Source organism: Protomyctophum parallelum, assembly GCF_964188405.1.
Source record: "Protomyctophum parallelum genome assembly, chromosome: 4".
NCBI lineage: Eukaryota > Metazoa > Chordata > Actinopteri > Myctophiformes > Myctophidae > Protomyctophum > Protomyctophum parallelum.
This window is the reverse complement of record NC_139700.1, coordinates 33,511,468-33,538,105: the sequence shown is the minus strand read 5'-3', so window position 1 is coordinate 33,538,105 and position 26,638 is coordinate 33,511,468. Positions and strand designations below refer to the sequence as shown.

General features: G+C 40.6%; 1 protein-coding gene across 2 annotated transcripts; it reads right to left on the bottom strand.

The window, feature by feature from the left end:
* Nucleotides 1-2,423: 2,423 nt before the first annotated feature.
* On the bottom strand, nt 2,424-26,387 carry tasor2 (transcription activation suppressor family member 2). Of its 2 annotated transcripts, none has more exons than XM_083763786.1 (9): nt 25,446-26,387; nt 22,818-23,544; nt 22,227-22,677; nt 10,582-14,049; nt 8,583-8,708; nt 8,310-8,463; nt 6,598-6,703; nt 5,404-5,585; nt 2,424-3,094 (listed from the first exon to the last, which is right to left on the bottom strand). In XM_083763786.1, the coding sequence occupies exons 1-9, from the start codon at nt 26,341-26,343 to the stop codon at nt 2,997-2,999; spliced, it is 6,210 nt and encodes a 2,069-aa protein (XP_083619912.1). In that variant the 5' UTR covers nt 26,344-26,387; the 3' UTR covers nt 2,424-2,996. The 2 variants fall into 2 exon arrangements, with proteins under 2 accessions (XP_083619912.1, XP_083619913.1); XM_083763787.1 differs by having other exon boundaries at nt 22,818-23,136.
* Between the last annotated feature and the right edge of the window lie 251 nt (nt 26,388-26,638).

Below are 26,638 nucleotides of genomic sequence, written 5' to 3'. Positions count from 1 at the left end.
GGGGGCGGGACTGCGACGCTCTATACCAGGGGTGTCGAACTCAACTTGGTCAAAAGGTCACTTGATGGGGGCCACAACCAGTTGCGCACGCACGTCGCACGCTCGATGTCTCAGTCAGTTACTGCTATAATCTATCTATCTGTCACACACATAGCTCCGTAAGGGAGTGGTTGCACCACTCAAAAAATCTTCAAAAAACTGAAGAGGCTACTGGAGATTGGAGAACCTGATTTGGACATGATCTGATGCAGGACAATGTCACTATGACAGAAAGAGAATGTGGCCAGACTGGGTCTGGCCACATTCATTCACCCCATAATCTCAGTGGAAATTGGGGAATATGTTGACAATAGTCGACAGCTCTGCCGATTAATAATCGATTCATTGAACCCACCCCCCATATTAATCAATATCAGATACAACTTATAAGATTTTATATTATGCACATGCCATGGTCACATAACCATTATATGTTGAGTGCATGCTTTGATGGTTAGTTTTATAATCAGTTTTGATGAGTAAACCTTTGTGGAGATCTTCTCAGTTCTCATTGTATGCTAGTTACTGCCATTCAGGATGGAAAATGAAATCCATTTGGATTTGGGGAGAAGTAGTTTCATAAGGGGCTGGTATGAAGTACTTGATATAAAGAGAACATGTTCAGTTCACTAGTCTACACTCTACTCTACACCTGCCTTCATTTCATCTGATTGTCTGTCTGGCAGGCACTTAACAAGCGATCGTTAACTGTGTCTGTTAGAGAGAGGGGCAGAGAAGAGTGGCTTTGCTCAACTTGATTTATTCTTATATTCTCCACTCTGTTTCAAACGCTGCCCCCCATCACTGATTGGCTGGGATTTAATCAGGCGGGGTTATACTTAGCTATGTGAAAACGCTGTGAACAAAAATGTGTTGGGAAATGTTGCAGATTCATCTTGCCATAGTTTTGTCTGTGTTGTCGTTCATAATACAGCCAACAATGACGTAGTCACAAAGAGTGAAGTGGAAAGGTGTGTAAAGGGTGACACTATGATGCCTTCGAAAGCACCTGTTCTGCTGATCACCAACTCACCTGATTGTATGTGTTTTCTATCCCCGCAAATACGCAATTTTGGCACAATCAGGCTCTCTTTTCTCATCATATAGGGGCTTTATTGCTGGAAATTGCTCTCAGGAACAGCTCAACTGATTTTGTCGTACGCGTGATGTCATCTCTATCACCCTACTTTGTATAAGTAGTCTTCAGTTCAAAATTTGCATTCCCTCTTTGTTTACAATGTCCGCCATTGTTGATTTTCCAAACTGGCATAGAATGGAAAAAAGCCTGGGATTATCGAGCATCTAGCATCAGTATTATAATGACTCAAAGATCAAATAATTTGCATATCAGAGCCCCCACCACCTCAGGACATTGTGGTACTGCAGCTAAAACTGCTTCAGAAGCCAGGTAGAAACTATATGGACTGGTAATATCACCAGTCATATCAGAGTGGTGATTTAGAAATAGGTTTGAGGGACATAAACAATATATTAAAAAATTAAACAAACACTCAAAGCTGGCCATTGATTATCAATGGCATTTAATGTTTGTGTTGGGACAAACGCTCAAAGCTGGCCATTCATTATCAATGGCACTCAATGTTTGCGTTAGGACAATGTTTGTGTTTACAGACTTTACACAAACCCTCAAAGCTAGGAGCGGCTAAATCTTGGGAGTAATTGTTTTTAAGACATGGTGCCGTTTACTTACAGCATGGGCAACGTTGAAATTTCGAAGTAAAATTTGAGAATAACCACTCAGATACCTGTATATGGACAAATCCGACAATCAGGCATCAGACATTTTGTTTAAATGTACAGTAATGCCAAGTTTTCCTTCAAACATATTTCTAATGGTTTGAGCGTAAATCACCACTCTGATATAACCCGTCCATGTCATTTCTGTCTGGCTTCTAAAGCAGTTTAGCTGCAGTACCACAATGTCCTGATGTTGTGGGGGCGCTGTGTATGCAAATTATTTTCTCCGCCACACCCTCATCCCAGCTACTCCCCTCCCACATCTTTGACTCATTATAAGTCCCACCCCCTTCCCTCCCAGTCTCCAAAGACAAAATGCAAATTTGTAACTGAAGATGGGGAGGGATTATACAAAGTAGGGAGATACCGATGACATCACAAGTAGCACCAAAATCAGTTGGCCTGTTCTGAGACCAATGTACATAAAAACCCAAATATGATGAGAAAGCCTGATTGTTCAGAATATGGTATTTGTGGAGATAGACGACATGTAGGGCAGGAAAAATAAATAAATAATAACATTGGAAAAGTTGAATTTTACAATTCAATTTGGTTATATACAATTTAGGCCTTTAGCAGATGCTCTTAATCCAGAGCGATTTACATTAACACATTAATACACTCTAAACACAAGCATTTCAGACAGATTGTATACATTTCAATCAGGTACTAGAACGGTTAAAGTTTGATGGATCTTTACTCTTAATCATGAAAACACATCTGAACAATGACAATTTAAAACACAGCTGAACAATGACAATATTTACATCTCTTAAAATTGAGAAAACAGCCAAACAATGACGATATAAGCACTGAATGTGTATGGGTCCCCATATACATAGTTTGCAGTGCAATAGTAAAAAAATAAATCTAAAAAAATAAGATCAAATATACATACCCAACTGCATGTTGGTATCATTGTTAGCCTATAGCCATTAAATGGTTCATAAATAAATTTACACATAAATATGACTAAACTTTAAATATCAAACCAAAAATCTACATCAAGTCAGGTACAAAAGTTAAAAAAGCATAAGTTATATCATTTTGTAGAATAAACAATGACTGTAGAATTTTGAAATAACCATTTTACAGTTTTGTTGTTTTTGCAGTTTTTGTTGTTGTTTTGAGTGGATGTCCATGTACTTAGCCAAGCTTGAAAGTAGCATTCGAAATAGCTCTTCAATTCGTCCTGTTTATCACAAGGTATAAAATTCACTTTGAGCAGTGATCAGGAATGCATCTATATTCATGGCTAAAATTCCATTTCTTCCAAAGACACTGGCCACCGTTGCATCTGTAAGAATAAAAACAATGTGATGTTTAATGCGTTGCATCTGTAAGAATGAAAACAATGTGATTTTTAATGCGTTGCCTCATTTGTTTTAATTCAACACCAATTAGAACCTGCAGTAATTAGAAATGAATCTGTCCAAATAGAAAATATAATACAAATATTTTTAGGAAAGCACATCCTGGAGTAGTTAACTACTTTGAAATCAACATTTCGCAGAGTCGCACAAATGTTGCCCCTTGAAGCAAGAGAAGCTTAAAGGGTAAGACCACTTTGAGAGGTTTGGGTTGTTTTCTTACCTTATTATGGGCAAACTAGTCCATTCCATCAGTTATTCCGTTGTGTTGTTTATTAGCAATTTAAGAAATACAAAATAAATAAAAAAGTTGCTCATTGACTTCCATTGTAACGAGGAAACAGCTCTCAAAGTCACTCTTTTAGCACATAAACCAATGCAACAAAAGCTGATTCTGACAGTATATGACATCATGCGGTTTTATTTTTAATAAAAAAATGTCAATTTTGTCTTGTTTTGACTAATTTGTGTAGAAAGAAGATCCGGTAGGTATGCCTACGCCAACCAAGTCAAGCCAAGTCCCCCCCCCCCCCCATCTAATCTTTGTGTTTCTGCCATCAGATACTATATTAAGTTGAGATACTCAATTTGCATTTAGCACAAACAATAGATATAAATGTAGGTATGTGCCAAATTTGATACATTAGGCTATTAGGGTTATTACACTATTATAGTAATTACACAATTACACTTATTACACTATTAAATTATTACACTTATTACACTATTACACCATTACATGTATTACACTATTGCATTTATTACACCATTACACTATTACAAAATTAGACTTATTACACTATTTCACTATCCCACTATTACAGTTACTACGATCTCTATTGTGAGATGCCGTGTCCTACTGCCTGATGGGTCAAATTTAGTAGTCCTAGTGCCTGATGGGTCAAATTTTTCCCAAACAGACATTGCCAAATATCACAGACAAAAGTAAGGTCAAATGTAATCTACTTCAATATTTCTATAGTTGAGTCAAAAGGGGTTAAGAAGCGTCTGTGTCTGCTCGTATGCGAGGCTGCAGCTGGGTGCATCTCAAACAGCGTGGAGACTTGTTTACAAACAGAACCTCGCAATATGTCCCCGCGAGAGTTGGGGACGCCGGAGTGCTGCTTCAGTCTATCTCCGACTAAAATAGTAACTTTATAAACCTATCTTAAAAGACGAAAATAAAACTGCATGAGTTTTCCTGTCAGAATCAGCTTTTGTTGCGTTGGATTATGTGCTAAAAGAGTGACTTTGAGAGCCGTTTCCCCGTTACAATGGAAGTCAATGAGAGACTTTTTATTTCTTAAATTGCTAATAAACACAACGGAGCGAAATAACTCATGGAATGGACTAGTTTGCCCATAATAAGGTAAGAAAACAACCCAAACCTCTCAAAAAGTGGTCTTACCCTTAAAGCAGTTTACTGTTCTAAATGCCCATGAGTAAAATGATGTGATATATTTTTTTCCAGACTCAGCGATATATACTGAACTTGGCTTCCAACGTCTCTGGTTAAAATTTGTCCAGAGACCTGCGTTTTATATCTTCCCCCTTCTCCACCCTCAGCATCCTGTCTATCCCTGAATCCTTGTATCCTAAATGTTTTGTAAATGCACATAGTAGTAGTGCAGTCGTTCTCTGTGTATGTTCAAGTTATTTGTCATATCTGCTCTCCCCAGGTTGGCAGAGGGAGAGTAGTGCCCAGGATTTTGGGCACAGTTTAGGCAATTGGCATCGGGTGAAAAAGAAGCATTACAAAAATCGTGGGATAAAAATAAATAAAAATAAAGAATATGCTCCAGTTGTCAACAGAAACACAATTAAATCGTTAATTGCAATTATCTGTGTGATAATTTATCTAAAATAGGAGTATGAATCGGCCCTAACAAATGCCAATCTTTCGGCTTCACAGATATTTGTGAAAGTCACAGGACAGATATTGAAATAAGTTGCAGGACGTCACATCATGTTTTGGAACAAATCTACAACCCACACACACACACACACACACACACACACACACACACACACACACACACACACACACACACACACACACACACACACACACACACACACACACACACACACACACACACACACACACACACACACACACACACACACACACACACACACACACACACACACACACACACACACACACACACACACACACACACACACACACACACACACTATGTATACTCTATATATTAGTACATTAATGTCATACCTGTTATGAAAACAGGGAAGCGTGCCGATATATTCTGGACCTGTAAATTACTCAAACAACTGAGGTAGTTAGGTTCTTCCTGTGACACATGGTCACACTCGTGGTAGGGCAAGACCTCCACCATTCCAGATTCTTGGCAGCAGTCGATCAAGTATTTTTTCTCCTTTGCTTCTGCACTCAACCTGCAGAAAGAAATGGCAATTTAATCATATTAGCTTGCCTTTTGGCTCCCTACAGCTTAGTAAACTAATGTATTGTTTGATCAAACAATCTATGCATCAATTCTGACTTATTTAAGTAATTAACCCATTTTGACCTGAGATCAGATTCTAAAAATGTCTTCTACATCCTGACAGTTTTCTGAAAAAGCTATGTTTCTATGTCAGTCGTTTTTTGATTTAAAGGACAACTTTAGTTTTTTTCAACCAAAGTTCATGTTTTAGGTTGTTATTAGAGAAACTAAAAGGTGAATGTTAATTTTCTTTCATTTGCTGCTTTCTTTCGTTTTAGGGATTTTAGCAGTTTTTGACAGGGGGGCGGGGGCATTTGAGCATGTTGCTAAATATGTATTTTTTTACAAAATATTATGGCGATTTATTATTTTATTATTTACTATAGTTCTAATAAACCCCAGGAAATTACATCTGGCCACAAAACATCACAGGGTCTATTGAATGTGACAAACTGACATATTGAGCCTATACACACAGTATAAGCCTTCCCCAGTAGGCTACCTTCACATTCAGTAGATCCTGTGATCTTCTGTAACCAGATGTAATTTCTTGGGGTTTATTAGGACTATAGTAAATAATAAATAAATAAATCACCATCAAATTTGGAAAAAAAATACATATTTAGACCCATGCTCGAATGCCCCCGCCCCCCTGTCAAAAACTGCTAAAATCCCTAAAACGAAAGAAAGCAGCAAATGAAAAAAAAAGAACACTCACCTTTTAGTTTCTCTAATAACAACCTAAAACATGAACCTTGGTTGAAGTTGTCCTTAGAGAATAGCAGACCTACAAGCTCGTAGCACGCGCTATGAGCTTGTAGATCTGCTATTTTTCAATAGCTAAAGCATAACATAATGCTAACACCAAAAGGGGTTCCCGCCCCAAAATGGGTTAAACAAAAATGTAGAACAAACATTTGGTATACTAAAGTGAGGCAATAGAGTTAAGAGTTTAAGTGTACCGTGCTTCTTCTTTTAGCTGACGGCTGTCTCTGTAGTGTAGCATCCACTTCCATTTCCCCTTCTTACTTAGGTCCTCTAACGCTTGCAATAGACTTTTCACATTGCCTTAAAAAAAGATAAGACCAGGTTTAGCACCATGAAAAATTATAGGTTACGAAGGTAACCCTGGTGAATTAAATAAACAAGTGAGGAAACTTGCTTTAGGAGATTGTGACTTCAGCATAATCACAGAAGCATTATATCATGCACTCACAGGCAACTGATTGACTGGGTTTGGGACCAATGGGAGCCTTGACCAGCTTGGTGGCATAAAGGCCATTTCCCCACCCATCATTGTCTTCACTTTTGTGAAACTTCTCATGTGAGAACACATGGCATTATGGCCCCTACAGACTGTAGGAGTTTTGTCAATATATCTTTATGGCTTTCAAATTAAACGATTGTTAAGCGGACTAGGCATCACACACTGCAAGAGTTCACCAAGATGTGATAATTTGTTTTTTATTCCAATTCATTTTCACATCTCACGCACGTGCAGGATACCGTGATACCGTCCTGTGAGACCGACACAGGACGCATCTCTCTCTCTCTCCCTGTGCACGCCACACACAGGAATAGCCAGGCTACACAGGGCGAAATGTTTGTGATAGTGTATAGTCTACGTGCGCTATAGCGAGACAGGACGTTAAATCTTGATTTTCATTAAATAACTGTCTCTCTCCGTGCATGACACACACACACACGGTCCAAAAGTTTGCTCTGCACTGTTGATACTGATGCAGTTTTATCAACATTATTCAAGTTAAATGCGTTGGACTATTTAACAGCAACATTGCGCTAATATAGCTACCAATAATTATGTACGACACAGGGATTTACCCACGGAATAAAGGTTATATATATTATCATCTGATCATCTATCGATACAGACAGACAGTGAGTGAGCACAGCTGGGTCGCAACCCAGTTCATACTGTATGATGTCCAATCGGAGAGAGCCAAATATATCAAACCTGCTAGATATTCAGAAACGGTCGGGAAGGCGTCGGCGAGCGCTTTTATCGGCGCTATATCTTCTCGCAGAGCCTTTCACACACAGCGAGCAAAACCTTGGCGCCAAAAATGGTAACCGACAGCATAATCGGAGCAAATATCGGGCAGTGTGTACTGTGTACGAGCCATTACTCTACAAAGTCCTATCAATAGTATTGAGTCATTGGACAGAAGCGAACTCTGGTGCCAAAACTGCACTACCGATAGCCGTTCCAGAGTTTTTCCAGAATTACCTGCAACATTTCTGTTAAGTGATTTTATTGCGCAGTTAACTATGACATTTTTTGTCACGTCACCCACAATCCCCATACATGGGGAAAGCCCCCATATATGTCCAGGTCTTGTGACATCACTATGACATAGGTCTTGTGACATCACTGACATCACCAGGGATGATAGTTAATCAGGGATCATATCATAGTAAATGCGACCTGCTATGCACATATATGGAGATCCCTGATGTCATCAATTTTAGTATATGGATATATGGGCAAAAGGACACTGTTAGCCTCTTCGCTAAGCTATTACTGCACTGTAAGCACAGCGAACGTTACAATTTTAATTTCAATTAACAATTGGACAAAATGATGTATGCTGTTATGTTACAAGATCTCCATAAAACAAAAACTGCTATTCAATAATCCAAAAACAATTCATACCAACAGTGAGTTCCTCCAGCGCTGATCTGTCAAACACCACAAAACCACCTCTGGTGAAAACCTCCTGATGTGTAAGGTTCACAATATCATCAGGTTCATCAATTCCTGAAAAGAATACACCTGGCGACCTCTTCAACCTGGGCAAATAAGGTACCTGAGACAACAGGGCACATGGAAATCAAACTGTATTTACATAGTTAAAACAAACTCTCTGCAATATATATTATTGTGTGATTGCACTCCATATTGCCAGTCCTATAGCCATTGTATTACCTCACAAATATGCTCTGCAATATCTTCATTCCTGATTATGATGAGTAGTGGCAATGAAGAACGACCCTCACTCAGGAAGAACTGTAATGGCTCTACTTCAGTGTGGCCATTTGCTTCCAACTGTGCCTTTAGAATGACAGATTGAAAAGAGATTAACCTTACAAACACCACAAGGTAACCTTGGGAATTCCAGTCTCAAGGTATGATGATGGCTCATGATGCCCCTGGAAGGCATGTCAGCACGGAATACTAATTTTACAACTTTACACTAAAACTGCACAACCAACTCTAAAAATGTAAATGTCATTACATACATTTACAGTGTAAAAATAAAACTGTACAACCAACTCTAAAAAATAAATGTACATTACATTAAAGGACCACGTCACCTAACAATTTTGTCTCTCATAGAAAGGTTGTGAGCCGTTAATAAGTTGAAAAGTGTAGTTAAGTATTTAAGTCCAGAATTTCACTGTAGAACTCAATAGTTGACAGTCTAACTGAAAGGCTGCTAGTTTTCTACCTCCCAATTTAATTAATTAATTCAATTGCATGGCAGTCCATTCAGTATTAAAATGGATAAAAGAAACAAAACAAAAAAAATCCAGTTACAGCTAGTCTCAGCCCAAAAAGAGATGCCATTCTAGAAGCCAAGTTGTGTCGAGGTATTCATCTGAAATGAATGGGACTTTTATCTTTTTCCAAAATATTAAATTGAAATCAACTTGAGGTTGAAAATAGATTAACAGCCATATAAAATTGTTTATTTATTTTTAAAGGTGGAGCTCAGTACACTCCAGGATGGATTGTGCATTTTCATTGCTGATCAAATCTAAAAGTTGTCATCATAGCTCCTTCCTATAAAGTGAGAGGATCCTAGTACTGGATGATCAGGATCCCTCTTGCAGTACAACTGCACTCATGCAGTTGGCACATAATGGGCAAAAACTGCCTTTCTACAAGCACAACCTGAGCATCTAGATTGGCTATTTTTGCCACTTGTTGTGTGACAAAGTATAGGGCTTAAGGGGTTAAATGAATCTAAATTATACGTCTAGAGCCAACATTTGTGAAATCAAATGGTACCTACCAAGAAGACAGATCTATCCGTTGAAAAATAGTGCCGCGCTACGAGCTCGTAGGTCTGCTATTTTTGAAAATGCAGCACAAATATTTGAATATATATTATTTTACAGCGAACGTTTTTTAACTCAAATCTTTGCTTCTGAGGGGTTCCTGGATTAACATATTTTCAGATGGGGGTCAGTGGCCAATTAAATATAATTTTTGGGGTCCTTGACATGAAATATGGAGCATCACTGATACAGAAACATGAGGCGTTTCAGAAAACTGTCAGAATTTAGAAGACATTTTTTAAATTTCGACGTCAGGCCTAAATGGGTTAAATGGACTGATCATTATAAATGAAATATATCAGAGATGCATACATTTTATACCATTGATATAAGACAATGCAATGGTGGCACCCTCTGAAATGCAGCATTAAATCATTTTAAAATAATAGCAAGAGTGCAGGGCATTCATAGTATTATTTGTTTAGCTAATTATATTAGCTGGAAAAGATTATTATATACATGGAACCTTTCCACATCAGCCATTTTGACAGGTAAACGCAGCTTACGGTAATAATGTGAATTGTGGGTTTTTAATTTAAGTCTGTTTGTCTGCCAGCATTAAGATAACTGTACAGGCGCTGTCCATGATGGCACTGTCAACATGGCTGCTGTGATTAGGCTCCATTAGATTAAAATGGTTAACCAGGCCTGGGCCGTGGCTCAATGGTCCAGGCACCTTGGCTGGTAGCCCGAGTCTGGCAGTGTGCCGCGGGCTCGACTCCCGATCCCGACGGCCTTTACTGGATGTCACTCCCCAATCTCTCTCCCCATTTCCTGTCAGCCTACTGTCTGTCCCTCTATAAAAAAATCTAAAATAAAGGTGAAAGCCACATATAAAAGAAAAAGAAAATGGTTAACCATACCTTTGTCTCTTTAAAGAAGATGTCATCTGAAGTCACCAATATGTAGAATCTGAACTTGGTTTTACAGGATTGTCTCACAACTGAATTCAGATTACTTTGCAGGCTGTCATACATTTCTCTCTTCGTTTGACCACTCAAGTCAACATGGTTGCTCAATCCAGACTTTGAATAACTGCTAGCTTGTTTGGGGCCCTCAGTTTTGGATGACATATTTTTGCCGGAACAAACATCATTCATCATGGCTTGGTATGACCTGGTACATTCTGATGTCATGTCAGCGACCGCAGGATAAGATCCATTTCCATGAGACAATTTATGAAATTGTAAGGTATTCTCTTTGACCGGGGTTTCCGCCAGACATTCCCTCTCTTGCATGTCTACCTTGATCCTTTGACCACCAAGACGTGGTTGCAAATCAAAGTGTTCCAATGAATCCTCCTGCTCCTGTAGACGGGAAAAGCGCACAGTGATAGGAGAGACCTTCTCTGTCCTGTGGGTCTTTGATCTGTCAAAGTCTTTGATATGACTTGAGCCAAGCCCTCTCCTTTTCCTTTTCATAAGCTGGTTCATTTGTTCTGAGAAGATAAGACACTCTTGCTCCATTGAAGATTGGGTGGGGTCAGACTGTTGGCACCTTTCAGAGAGCTGTTCCATTAGAGATGGCTTACTTCCCATTCTACTGGAGTAAAACACTGTGCATTTCATTGAGCTTGTTGAATCATCCATAGTAAAACATTTGCCATCCGTCTCTCTGCCGCCATAAGCTGAAGGAGTTTTCTCAGTTATTTCAACAATGTCTGCAGACGTTTGTCCCAGTTTCATAGAGGGATTCACCTTGATGTCTGAATGGTCACTTTCTGGGTACTGATATAATGCATCTATAAGGGCAAGTTTTGGTTCATCCAAATTAAATTTCTCAATAATCTCTTCATCATCAGATGCCCATTTTGCCTTTGAAGTTATTTCTTGCTTTATAAGGACCTCAGGCATACCAATGGAACTGCCTGCTTGTATCCCCATGCGAGTGGTGATTGGTGTAGGGTACGTGGTTCGGTTGCCTCTGGGAACAGTCTCTGACGTATCCATGGGCTCTTCTGAGCAAATGTAATTTGCCCCGCTGTCATTCTTACATGGTTTCACAGCCATGACTGGGCGCTGGCTGAATGAATTATCATTAACTAAGTTTTGTAGCAAATCAGCGTTGTTTTTACTTTTCTCAACTTTTGCAAAACCCTTTGCATGTGTATTGGTTTGCAGAAAGCCCGTTTCCTTGGAAGTTGCCTCACCATGGTGTGAAATCTCTTCCTCTGGCAATAATGTAGACACAAGAGATGATTTAAGAAAGTGATGTGATGATTCTTGCATGGCAATGTCATTCTCAAACTGACAGAATGTGTCAGTGTAGCCAGATTTAGAGAGCTGCTTGGATAAGGAACTCAGTACTCTGAAAGTCCTGATGTGAAGGTCAGAAAGAGATTTTTGTTCATTGTTCAGATTAGGACTAATTTCTTCAGACATATGAAGTTCCTGGTCAAGAGGCAACTGGTCTTCTATAGGAGTTGGTCTTACACTGAGATCTTTGTCTGTGACAATTTTGCAGACTTCTTCATCACCACTACAAGAAGGCATATAGTCATATGGTTTCTCATCGATGGTTGGGGTTGGACATCTGTCATCATACTCACTTTCAATATCGCCTATTTGTTGGTTGGAATGCAAAGCATCTTTCACTGTCTGAAACACTTCTTTAGACGCATATTGTGTGGCTTGTAGGTCTAACAGCCTGGAATCCTCTACTTCTAGGGGTGGAATTTCTTCTAGACCCCACAGGAATGGAATTTCTCCTTCTGCCTTGTTAGGAGACTGTAACCGCTGGGAATCTGTACCCTCTTCATATCCTTGGAATAGTGTTGATGGAATTTCTATCTCACTATGTTCCCTTGGTAATCTCTTATATTCTATATCCATTTCAACCTTGTCTTGTGAATATAAGAACTGGTCCAATGAATCCTGCCTGTAGGATTCGATTGTAAGGAATTGTACCCGACTATGAATCCTTGCTAATGTCTTCTCATTTCTATCCAATTCTTTATCATCGTCTTGTGAATGCAAGGTCAGTGAGTCAAACAAATCCTGCTTAGAGCGGTCTATTCCAATGAATGGAATTTCTACCTGATCTTTTAGGTCAATCCTTATCTCATCTTCAGCTTCAGTGTTCTCTTCACACACAAAGTCTAACATATCCTGCGGAGAAGTGTCCATTCCAATTAATGGAATTTCTACCTGACGTTCCTGCATTTCTGATACCGTGCATTGAGAAAGCTGGGGTTGCTGCTGGAAAGAGAATTGAGCTGAATTATCAATCCTTCTCTCTTTTTCAACCTTGTCTTGTGAATATAAGAAATGTTCCAACATGTCCTGCTCATCATCTTCTATTCTAAGGAGAGGGATTACTTCCTGACTATGTGTCCTTGCTAATCTATAATTTCTATCAGATTCTACTGCCTTGTCTTGTGAATGCACGGCCAATGAGAGCAACACATCCTGCATAGCATTGTCTATTCCAATGAATGGGATTTCTGCCTGACCTTCCTGCATTTCTGATACCTTGACTGAAGACAGCTTGGATTGCTGCTGGAAAGAAAACTCATCTGAATGATCAATCTGTCTCTCCTCTTCAATTGGATCAATCTTTTTTTCCTCTCCTACGAGAATATCCTTGGAGTGGGAGATGGCTGCAATTAAATCAGCTAAATCAGAAGTGTTCTCATCAGGTATGTTCAGTCTTGAATGGCGCTCACTTATGATTTGTGATACTATCTCGTCTTGAGATTCCACATGACCAGGCTTGTTGTGAGAGGGACTGTCTGGTGCAACATTTTGATGTAGTGAAATGTTACTGTTCTTCATGGTGGCATTATCCTCCACACGGGTATCGTCTCCTTTGTCACCATAGCCAATCCTATCACTTTTAGATTCCCTTCCATTTTGAAACTCATCTTCAACATGACGATCATTCTTATCCTTTTCCACATTTTGAGCCCAACTTGACGTGAGTGCTTTAGATTTATCTCCAGCAGATTGTTGTTCAAATGAAAAATAATTATCTTTGACTGTAGCAATACAATCACTTGTATAATCACCTATATGAAGTGTTGGTGGAGAACAATCACTTGTATAATCTTCGTCTATATGAAGTCTTTGTGGAGAAACTTCTAGGTCACATCTTTCATATATCCTTTGAATGCGCTCATCAGGCCTCTGACTTTCTCCACAAGCTTCAGATACTTCAGACTTTTCATTACTCGATTTCTGCAAAACCGTCATAATTCCTTGAGTCCCCAGAATGCTCTCTTGCTGAATGCTAGTCTCTGTACAAATTGCACTTTTAAGAGGCATTGCAGTGTGGTCCAGATCCATCCAGATGGATGGAGTAGTGGCCTCACATCCTTGAGAGCTGACAAAAGTCTAGAGAGAAAAAAAGAAAGAAAACAATGAATTCCCAAATGGATTTTAGCTAAAAGTCCCTGTCCCACAGAAGATCATCTATGTTCAATAAATGTATATGTAAACTTGTGAAGTATTCTTATTACCCTAATAATGTACCTACATTTAATTATTAGATTCACAGTACCTTTTTCTTCACCCCATTTTTGGCTTCATTTAGTATTCCATATCTTATGATTTATGCATACATTTTATCCACCAGCGTGGCCATGAGGCACCACTAGATAGATACCACTAGATAGATAGACTTTATTAATCCCAGAGGGGAAATTGAAGTGTTACAACAGCAACAACAGGCAGCGTCATGCAGCTCCAAAAACGTCATCTCCGTACAAGACCAGTGTTGCTGTTGCCATTTACTGTGCTTATCCCAGCTACAGACTAAAGATGTGCCTTCTAACTTGCCATCTCTCGCGAGAACCGGTAGAAGCTGCGTGAGGGCCTGATCACCCTCATTGGCCAAGCCGGTCATTTGACGCACTGGAGGCCTCAGTGCGTCTGCTATAAAAGACAGTCTTTGTCTGGACTCCGACAAGACAACATTGCTTATCTTACTCCAGCTATTCGTTAAACTTTAGCTTATTCCTTTTGTTTATTTGTAGCTCCCTTCGGGAAGGAGTTTGTTAGGCCTGAGTTATAGTTTGACCCTTTGTTATTGTTTGGGTTTCGGTCAGGTGAAGTTATTTTGTTAGTCTCCTTTTCTTTTGAAACACCTTACCACTGCAAGTGCTCATCAACCGTTTGCTCTAATATCCTTCTCTATAACCAATACTGCTTATTAGTTACCCTTATTATAAATGACTTTCGCAGGCCTTTGGCCCGTTCATCCTAGCGCCACGCGTCGCAAATGGGAAGAAGGCAATAGCGGGAGGGTGATACTCGATACTTTTTTACTTGGAAGAGCAAACATAGCAACCCATGATGTTTTCATATATCCAGTTGCTTGTCTAAAAGCAAGCATGGCAAGTGGCAATGTTTCTATATACCAAGTTGCTTGGATATCGTAAATGTGTACTCCTCTGTACTGTAGTCCTTTGCACTGTCCTGTCCTGTCCTGTCCTGCACTGCGCTGTACTCCACTGTACTGTACTGTGCTGTACTGTGCTGTACTCCACTGTACTGTACTCTACCGTACTTCACTGTACTGTACTGTACTCCACTGTACTGTATGCCACTGTACTGTACTCCACTATACTGTACACCGCTGTACTGTACTGTACTGTATTCCACTGTACTGTAATGTGCTGTACTCTACTGTGCAGTACTCCACTGTACTGTACGCCACTGTACTCCACTGTACCGTACTCCACTGTACTGTAACGTACTCCACTGTACTGTACTCCACTGTGCTCCACTGTACTGTACTCCACTGTACTGTGCTACACTGTAATGTACTCTACTCTACTGTACTGTGCTCCACTGTACTCTACTGTACTGTGCTCAACTGTACTGTACTCCACTGTACTGTACTATACTGTACACCGCTGTACTGTACTCCACTGTACTGTACACTGCTGTACTGCACTGTACTGTACTATGGCGATAATCAATACAGTTTTTTGGCAACCCATGATGTTTTCATATATCCAGTTGCTTGGAAAGTGCAAACTTGGCAACCTGGCTGAGTGGCCCTATTGTTTGTTTTGCTTGTTTTAATTTCCGTCGAAAAGCAAGCATGGCAAGTGGCAATGTTTCTATATACCAAGTTGCTTGGTTGTCGTAAATGTGGCAACCTAGCGGGAATAGTATACTGTACTCCTCTGTACTGTAGTCATCTGCACTGTCCTGTTCTGCAATGCACTGCGCTCATCTGTACTGTACTCCACTGTACTGTACTTCACTGTGCTGTACTGTACCGTGCTGTACTGTACCGTGCTGTACCGTACTCCACTGTATGCCACTGTACTGTACCGTACTGTATTGTACTGCACTGTACTATACTGTACACTGCTGTACTGTACTCCACTGTACTCCGCTGTGCTCCACTGTACTGTGCTACACTGTACTGTACTCCACTGCACTATACTGTACACTGCTGTACTGTACTCCACTGTACTGTACTCCACTGTACTGTACTCCACTGTACAGTACTCCACTGTACTGTACTCCACTGAACTGCACTGTACTGTACACCTCTGTACTGCACTGTACTGTATTCCACTGTACTGTACTGTGGCGATACTCTACTGTTTTTTTGTTTGTTTTTTTTACTTGGAAAAGCAAACATGGCAACTCATTATGTTTGCATATACCCAGTTGCTTGGAAAGTGCAAACTTGGCAACCTGGCTGAGTGGCCCTATTGTTTGTTTTGCTTGTTTTTATTTCCGTCTAAAAGCAAGCATGGCAAGTGGCAATGTTTCTATATACCAAATTGCTTGGATGTCGTAAATGTGGCAACCTAGCAGGAATAGTATACTGTACTCCTCTGTACTGTAGTCCTCTGCACTGTCCTGTACTGCAATGCACTGCGCTGTACTCCACTGTACTCTGTGCTCCACTGTACTGTGCTGTACTCCACTGTACTGTACTCTACTGTGCTCCACTGTACTGTACTCCACTGTACTGTACACTGCTGTGCTGTACTGTACTACACTGTACTGTGCTGTACTCCACTGTACTGTGTTCCACTGTCCTGTCCTGCAATGCACTGCGCTATACTCCACTGTACTGTACTCTACTGTGCTCCACTGTACTGTACTGTACTATACTGTACTGTGCTGTACTCCACTGTGCTCCACTGTACTGTACTGTGCTCCACTGTACTGTACTATACTGTACACTGCTGCACTGTACTACACTGTACTGTGCTCCACTGTACTGTACACCGCTGTACTGTACTCCACTGTACTGTACACCTCTGTACTGCACTGTAGTCCTCTGCACTGTCCTGTCCTGTACTCCACTGTACTGTACTGTACTGCAGTGAAAAGGGGAGGTGCCGGGGAATGAGGAAGTTGTGATGTAATTTGCATCGCAGCGAAATGTTGCGCAATAAGTGTCTGACAAAAGTAATATTTGTACAGTAAATATGGCAGTTGTGGGGAACCGACATATGGATTCGGGTGGCGGGCAGGACTTTTTGTGCATGGAGAGATATGTGGTTTGGTAAAAGAAGGAGAACGGATAAACGGCCATGTGCTTGTGTACCCCCTTTCTATTAGGGTAGAATGTACTTGAAAGTCGATTAACTTCCATCATGTATTTATTGAGCCATTTGTAACTGAAACAACAACTTTGTTGTTTTTTTCTCTAAGTGCAAGTAAAAGCATTTTCAAATTTGCAGTTGGTTTCCTGTCCATTTTATGTTATGCGTACCTTTACCCCTAGACTAATTGGGAGGGAGTGACTAGCTGCAAAACTTAGATGGCAGTCATAGCCGACAAAATGTGTAGGACTCAGTAGTAGTAGTAGAAAAGTGTGATTAGAAGACAAAATAAATGGATGAAAATCTTATCTGGCACAAAATGGCTGGGACCCATTATGTTGAGTCATGATCTGAGGAATCCATGGGGGAAAATATTTTGTTTGTACAATAGGTCAAAACTTGAAGCAGGCTGTTATATCGCGACCATAAATTGGGGTGGAGGTTCTTCCTTTGCCTACTGGCAGTGTGTGTGTGTGTGTGTGCGCAAAGTTTCACTGGCCCGTTACCTTTATTGACAGTGGTGTGAAGTAACTAAGTACATTTACTAAACTACTGTAATTTTGAGGTATTCTTTACTTTACTGGAGTATTTAAAAATTTCAGTACTTCTACTTCACTACACTAGTTATTTTGTAGATTTTGATTATTACAAAACATAGCCTACATTAACCAATTCAGCCCCTACACACAGAACAGCTGATAGCCTAAGCCTATATTGTTTATAGCGTATGAGAGTTTGACACACAAACACAAAAGCAGTCTTAAAATAATCAGATTATATGTTTCTATATACCAAGTTGCTTGGATATCGTAAATGTGTACTCCTCTGTACTGTAGTCCTTTGCACTGTCCTGTCCTGTCCTGTCCTGCACTGCGCTGTACTCCACTGTACTGTACTGTGCTGTACTGTGCTGTACTCCACTGTACTGTACTCTACCGTACTTCACTGTACTGTACTGTACTCCACTGTACTGTATGCCACTGTACTGTACTCCACTATACTGTACACCGCTGTACTGTACTGTACTGTATTCCACTGTACTGTAATGTGCTGTACTCTACTGTGCAGTACTCCACTGTACTGTACGCCACTGTACTCCACTGTACCGTACTCCACTGTACTGTAACGTACTCCACTGTACTGTACTCCACTGTGCTCCACTGTACTGTACTCCACTGTACTGTGCTACACTGTAATGTACTCTACTCTACTGTACTGTGCTCCACTGTACTCTACTGTACTGTGCTCAACTGTACTGTACTCCACTGTACTGTACTATACTGTACACCGCTGTACTGTACTCCACTGTACTGTACACTGCTGTACTGCACTGTACTGTACTATGGCGATAATCAATACAGTTTTTTGGCAACCCATGATGTTTTCATATATCCAGTTGCTTGGAAAGTGCAAACTTGGCAACCTGGCTGAGTGGCCCTATTGTTTGTTTTGCTTGTTTTAATTTCCGTCGAAAAGCAAGCATGGCAAGTGGCAATGTTTCTATATACCAAGTTGCTTGGTTGTCGTAAATGTGGCAACCTAGCGGGAATAGTATACTGTACTCCTCTGTACTGTAGTCATCTGCACTGTCCTGTTCTGCAATGCACTGCGCTCATCTGTACTGTACTCCACTGTACTGTACTTCACTGTGCTGTACTGTACCGTGCTGTACTGTACCGTGCTGTACCGTACTCCACTGTATGCCACTGTACTGTACCGTACTGTATTGTACTGCACTGTACTATACTGTACACTGCTGTACTGTACTCCACTGTACTCCGCTGTGCTCCACTGTACTGTGCTACACTGTACTGTACTCCACTGCACTATACTGTACACTGCTGTACTGTACTCCACTGTACTGTACTCCACTGTACTGTACTCCACTGTACAGTACTCCACTGTACTGTACTCCACTGAACTGCACTGTACTGTACACCTCTGTACTGCACTGTACTGTATTCCACTGTACTGTACTGTGGCGATACTCTACTGTTTTTTTGTTTGTTTTTTTTACTTGGAAAAGCAAACATGGCAACTCATTATGTTTGCATATACCCAGTTGCTTGGAAAGTGCAAACTTGGCAACCTGGCTGAGTGGCCCTATTGTTTGTTTTGCTTGTTTTTATTTCCGTCTAAAAGCAAGCATGGCAAGTGGCAATGTTTCTATATACCAAATTGCTTGGATGTCGTAAATGTGGCAACCTAGCAGGAATAGTATACTGTACTCCTCTGTACTGTAGTCCTCTGCACTGTCCTGTACTGCAATGCACTGCGCTGTACTCCACTGTACTCTGTGCTCCACTGTACTGTGCTGTACTCCACTGTACTGTACTCTACTGTGCTCCACTGTACTGTACTCCACTGTACTGTACACTGCTGTGCTGTACTGTACTACACTGTACTGTGCTGTACTCCACTGTACTGTGTTCCACTGTCCTGTCCTGCAATGCACTGCGCTATACTCCACTGTACTGTACTCTACTGTGCTCCACTGTACTGTACTGTACTATACTGTACTGTGCTGTACTCCACTGTGCTCCACTGTACTGTACTGTGCTCCACTGTACTGTACTATACTGTACACTGCTGCACTGTACTACACTGTACTGTGCTCCACTGTACTGTACACCGCTGTACTGTACTCCACTGTACTGTACACCTCTGTACTGCACTGTAGTCCTCTGCACTGTCCTGTCCTGTACTCCACTGTACTGTACTGTACTGCAGTGAAAAGGGGAGGTGCCGGGGAATGAGGAAGTTGTGATGTAATTTGCATCGCAGCGAAATGTTGCGCAATAAGTGTCTGACAAAAGTAATATTTGTACAGTAAATATGGCAGTTGTGGGGAACCGACATATGGATTCGGGTGGCGGGCAGGACTTTTTGTGCATGGAGAGATATGTGGTTTGGTAAAAGAAGGAGAACGGATAAACGGCCATGTGCTTGTGTACCCCCTTTCTATTAGGGTAGAATGTACTTGAAAGTCGATTAACTTCCATCATGTATTTATTGAGCCATTTGTAACTGAAACAACAACTTTGTTGTTTTTTTCTCTAAGTGCAAGTAAAAGCATTTTCAAATTTGCAGTTGGTTTCCTGTCCATTTTATGTTATGCGTACCTTTACCCCTAGACTAATTGGGAGGGAGTGACTAGCTGCAAAACTTAGATGGCAGTCATAGCCGACAAAATGTGTAGGACTCAGTAGTAGTAGTAGAAAAGTGTGATTAGAAGACAAAATAAATGGATGAAAATCTTATCTGGCACAAAATGGCTGGGACCCATTATGTTGAGTCATGATCTGAGGAATCCATGGGGGAAAATATTTTGTTTGTACAATAGGTCAAAACTTGAAGCAGGCTGTTATATCGCGACCATAAATTGGGGTGGAGGTTCTTCCTTTGCCTACTGGCAGTGTGTGTGTGTGTGTGTGCGCAAAGTTTCACTGGCCCGTTACCTTTATTGACAGTGGTGTGAAGTAACTAAGTACATTTACTAAACTACTGTAATTTTGAGGTATTCTTTACTTTACTGGAGTATTTAAAAATTTCAGTACTTCTACTTCACTACACTAGTTATTTTGTAGATTTTGATTATTACAAAACATAGCCTACATTAACCAATTCAGCCCCTACACACAGAACAGCTGATAGCCTAAGCCTATATTGTTTATAGCGTATGAGAGTTTGACACACAAACACAAAAGCAGTCTTAAAATAATCAGATTAACTTCTTTACTGTGCAGCAGTAGCAAAACTAAAAAGTTGTTTTGTACGATTCTCTTCCTTGGAGGAGGAGGCGTTATTGTTGCGTGCAGAACACAGAAGCATGAGTAGCCTACTGAAGCCATACTGCTGTGTTGCTTACCGTGTATGAGAAGGTGTTTTCAGGTAAACAGTTAATCCTGTTATGCAAAGTAGTAGCCATTTGATTTAGGCACGGTACTCGACACGCCCTCCGCCAATAAACCTAGACCACTGGGTACATGGTGCTTCTTGGAAAGTCTTGTGACCCGAGGTTCTCTTGAATCTAAAGGGACACATCACGTGCACCATTCCGTACCACGTCACAATTTCTTTGGTACCACGGCGTGGTACTGAGTTCTACGACCATGACACCACTGGCAACCTACATTTTGGTCATTTGAAAATAGTCGCTTGTAAATCTGCTACTTTCAAAAGATTTAAGTACATTTTTAATTCGGACCGTTACTTTACAGAGTATTTCTACATTGCAGTATTGTTATTGTGGTGGGAGATATGGTGATAAATATCGTCGAGATGATACAAGATCTCCACGAATTTTCAGAGATATTGGATACAGTATAGTGATAAAGTGAATGCACATTCTATGATTTGCAGTTCTATACCTTAAACGATGTAACTCCTTTTTCTTTTAGTTATTGTTACCGTGTAGGACAGGTAGTTGTACTGTAAAAAAAAATGGGAGTACTTTTTCCACAAGTGCTAATTGAGGAACACTGCCTAACACAGGCCTGTTGTTACCCAAGTTGGAGATGATAAATCCATATACTACTGTTTTGCATGCCTCAGCAACTCATCCCTGGAACATCTACAAGTGGTCCAGACGGACGGACGGAATGCAAAACATACTCTCTCCCCATGCCTTCGGCCTGGTGGAGACAATTACGTGTTTACTCAATCTTTTCAGACTGACCTCCTCTAGGTTTATAAAGGTCCTTGCAGACTTTACGGAAAACCATCGGAAAAACGCTGCAAAACATCCGAAAAACGCAGCAGTGTGCAGGGACCTTAATTTCTGAACAAAGTTGTACAGAAACAAAATGCTCCCAACTAGATTCACATTTTGCTGTCACTACAACCTTTCCACTATTGCCAACATCTGTCCAAAACTATCAAATGAGCAGAGGAACTTTACTGCATTTATATTAGTATAAGCATTATATTAGTCCAATGTGAAGCACTGTGTGAGTCTTTAAAAAATACTGTATATTTAAAAACTAAACATACCTGTACTCTTGCATGGTGAAGATATGAAGCACAGGTTCCATGCAATCCACTTGGTGGCTGAAGTACTTGAGAAGTTTTGACATCTACCGCGTTTTCACTAGAGGCATTCGTTTTTCTCTGGCTGTGTGGATCAGAAGTATGGTCCATCAAACTCTGGTTTCTGACTTTCAGGTCCAACACTGCCATATCATATGGGGGTGGCGGCTCTTTGTGTAGATCCTTTGGAGTTATAGTAGGCACTGAGGCAAAGGAGTTCTTCAGGAGCTCAGATTGAGCTGGGACTGGTGCCATTTGAAGTAGCATGTGCAAACGATCATGATATTGTGAACGCACAACTTCAGGGTCAATCTGAAAAAATCTCACAGTTGACCGGCTGTAGAAGAGCGATATCCACATGTGGACAATAAGACGCACCTCTTCAAAGGTGTCTGGAACTGTGAAATCCCACGGGCTGTCCAAGATGAGAAGAGTACAAAAATGTGTTATTACAAAAAGATAGTTGCTTAATTTGACCAATCAAATGTTAGTGTACATCTAATACATGAATACAAATGAGAAAAATTTCAAATTCTAACATAATGAGTGACATACCCATGCAAGGCTCGGATGACAGTCTTATCGCTTGGGTCAGTGGTAAACTTGCTGTCTAGATTGAAGTCATAGTTTTCTTTCCATGTCCTTGTAACTTGGAGTCTCCCATTCTTTTCCACAAAGGATCGAGCTTGTCTGAACTTCTTCGTGCACACGGCATCTTGTAGATATTCCGGAGGTCTTGGTCCATATTTGCGTCGCCGCTCTTCTTCCTCCGAGACAAAGAGATGTTGTGCCTGAGCTTCACTGCAGTACATATTCTGGTGATGCTGCAGAAGACCTCCAGAACCACGTAAAGGGGACACTTGAAAAGGGATACCTGACAAACCCAACAGTAGAAAGGAAGACGGGGGCAATGAGTAAGCATGCTCGTTAAATACAAAATTAACCACACCTTTGTGTCCCAGAACACCTTTTGATGAAGGTGATTTAGTTAACATGGACCAAGCAGAAGGCTTTCTTAGTAGAGCATGAAGCAATGATTCTGGCTTGGGATTGGCACCATCTTTGTCACACCCATCCGAAAGTTTCCTCTCAAGTGTTGGTTCTGGCTGCTGTGGATTATTGTCACTAGCAACACTGAGGGCCATGTCAGCAAGTAAGGTCAAAGCATCGGCAGATGGGCAAGTAGTGCTGACTTTTTCCTTCTGATTCTTCCTGACTGAATTGTTGCTAGTACAAACATTGTAATTGAGATTACAAGATGATGAATGTAAATGCAACCACCCTGTGAAGACAAAACAGAGAAGAAAAAAAGAGATAGAAACAGTAAAAGAAAAGGTAGCACATTGACAGCAATACTTTAAAAAATACTTACTTATTCATTAAAGGGAAACTAGGTAACATTTAGCCTATTTCTTTTAGGGGCCTCCTATGTCCAGCTTTGAGGGTTTGTGTGCAACACAAACATTGAATGCCATTGACAATTAATGGGCAGTTTTGAGTGTTTGTCCAAACACAAACATTGAATGCCATTGACAATGAATGGTCAGTTTCAAGTGTTTGTGTTGATGCAAACATTGAATACAAAGGTTAGGACACAAATTGTGACTGGCCGGAATGAGATGATGGACGATGATGTATGTAAGAGCAGGGGTGTCATGTGACATATATATTTATATATAGATTATAGACAGCTACCTGTTTTATGCCTGTCAGAGAGAGGGGGGGTTGCAATGCACACACACACACACACACACACACACACACACACACACACACACACACACACACACACACACACACACACACTTACCTAGTATCCCTTTAATTTACTTCGTCAAATATAAATTAGTTATCCACAAGCAAACTTGGCCACAACATTTTACAACCTAAAAACGGGAGGCACCCTTTGGTCAGACATTTCATTAGTTCGAAGGAGCATTGGTCCAACTCGGGAGAGGGTTGGGGTTAGGTGTGCTGCCCCGTGCTTGGGGTTATGGTTATGGTTAGGGTCAGGGTCAGGGGTAGGTAGTCAGGAAGGTTCTATTATGACTATCCCTTTACAACTACAACGAACGGTGTGCTCAGTAGAGAACAATCTCTGCCAGGAGGCATGCTCTAATAATAATAGCAAAACAGGAAGGTTCAATTATGACTATCACCTTCCAACTAGAAAGGTGTGGTCAGTAGAGCACAATCTTAGCCAGGAGGCAGCATGCTATAATTGCCTTGTATGCAATTAAATTGCTATGTACAGCCATGAAACTGGTGCAGCATGCAACTACCACCACATCATCTATTGTCCTCACTCTCCAATTAACAATCACTGGCTACCAAATATCTGTAATCTGCAATGTTTGGTTGTTAATTCATTGTCAATTATGTTTGTATCACCAATCAAACAAAGGTTATAATTTGAAAATACTTGTTTCTTCTGCCCAACGTTCACTCAGAAAGTCCTCTGCAAAAGGAAGTTAGCCAATACAAGGCAGTGGGGCAGTAGTATTGCCTCTAAAAGGACAGTGATCTGAAAAGTTTGACTAAAAAGTATATTTTTAAGTTGCATTCCAGTTTTGAGCCTTGGCTTGTGCCGACTTGCATGCGTGTAAACTGCTAGTAGGCCTACCAGTGAATCCTATAAGACATAGCAATGGGAGTATTGTAATTGGTCAGTTGGTAATGTAAATCCCATAAGCCAGAGGGACAGACATCTGACTGGCTAGTGTCGGTCCATAGCATCACTACTATCCCATGGGCTGGAGGGACCATTGCTCTGCAATTAATAGCTGACAAATTGTAGTTAATGTAAAAACATTTGGTAATTACTTTTCTTTCCTGCTGGCAGCATGCAGAAAAAAATTGTGCTGTTCGGTCTAGTAGTATCATGCAAGATAATTAGATTAGCAACGGACAAACACACAGACACGCAACGATGACAACATGAATCCCCTGGCGGAGATTAATGAATATATAGATATAATTGGGGAAAATGTTAGAGAAATGAAGAGAAAGCTGAAGCAACTTGGAAAAGATAGTATACAAAGTTGATAAAGGTAATGAGAGAGATGGGAGCAGGGAGTCAGTAATCAGTGTCAGCCACTCTTGACAATCAACATTTTATACAGCCGAGGCACGGATAGAATATAGAACAGATTGAAAATATTGTAATTGTGACATGCAACTTACATTTGTTTTTCATTGTCTGGGTAGAAAGGTTTGGCTGCTTTTTGAGTATTTTCCTCGTCCTCCTGATGACAGGTGTCGATTTCTTTTGTACGGTCTGAACCCGTTTTTCTGAAAAGGCTTGAGCAGCAACATGGGCTTGAGCAGCAACTTGGTCATTTGTGGTTGTGGAGTCTGTTGTTGATTGATCCAGAAATGTGGTGGTTGTGGAGTCTGTTGTTGATTGATCCAGACATTTGGTGGTTGTGGAGTCTGTTGTTGATTGATCCAGAAGTTTGGTGGTTGTGGAGTCTGTTGTTGATTGATCCAGAAAGTTGGTGGTTGTGGAGTCTGTTGTTGATTGATCAAGAAATGTGGTGGTTGTGGAGTCTGTTGTTGATTGATCCAGACATTTGGTGGTTGTGGAGTCTGTTGTTGATTGATCCAGAAATTTGGTGGTTGTGGAGTCTGTTGTTGATTGATCCAGACATTTGGTATTTTGTAGCTCATCTAGCACCTCTTTAGGAGCCAGACCTAAGGCATGTGCAAAAACTGGATCCAACGTCATTTTCTCTGTTTTTTCTGTGGAATCCAAGATACTTGTAACAGAATCATGACTCCTCAACATCTCCATGTCAGAGTCGGCCTTACTCTTCTTGTGTGAAGGTCCATCAACACGTGAACTACAGGATGTTGCTGCAGCTGCAGATACAAGGTGAGAAAGTTTCCTCTTGTTTCCCTCTGAAAGCACAGTTTTTAATTTACTCAACAAAAAGTCTCTCCTTTTTACCTCCTCTGCTGGTAAGGGAATCCCACTGTCCTTATGCTGTACAGCAATTGGTGTTCGTGTAAGAGCAACACTGCAATTTTCCTGGGATATATTGTTCTCTAGAGAATGTTCCTTCAAATCTTGCGACTTCATCTTTGTTTGTTCCAAATTGCCTTCACTGACATAAATTTCTTTAAGATGGTTGTCTTCATCAATGGCTTTAATTGGATCTGCATTTTGCAGCTTCATCTCTAGAAAATGGCAAGGTTCCTGACCAATTTCTTTTTGTTCAAGTGTTCCCACAGAAGGCTCCACTAACATTTCATCAGTGCGTTTCTCATCGATGGTAGCCATTTGCTTATTTCTCAAAAACTTGATCTGTTCAGCAATATCAACAGTACCATGTGGGACAAGAATCCTTCCACACTGTGAGATAACTGGCTTCAAG

Coding starts and splice junctions, on each gene's coding strand:
- tasor2 (XM_083763786.1), bottom strand. CDS start 26,343: ATGAAGTCGCAAGATTTGAAGGAACATTCTCTAGAGAACAATATATCC. Junction 23,545..25,445: donor CCAGACAATGAAAAACAAAT/GTAAGTTGCATG, acceptor TTGTCTTCACAG/GGTGGTTGCATTTACATTCA. Junction 5,586..6,597: donor CAGCTAAAAGAAGAAGCACG/GTACACTTAAAC, acceptor TTCTTTCTGCAG/GTTGAGTGCAGAAGCAAAGG.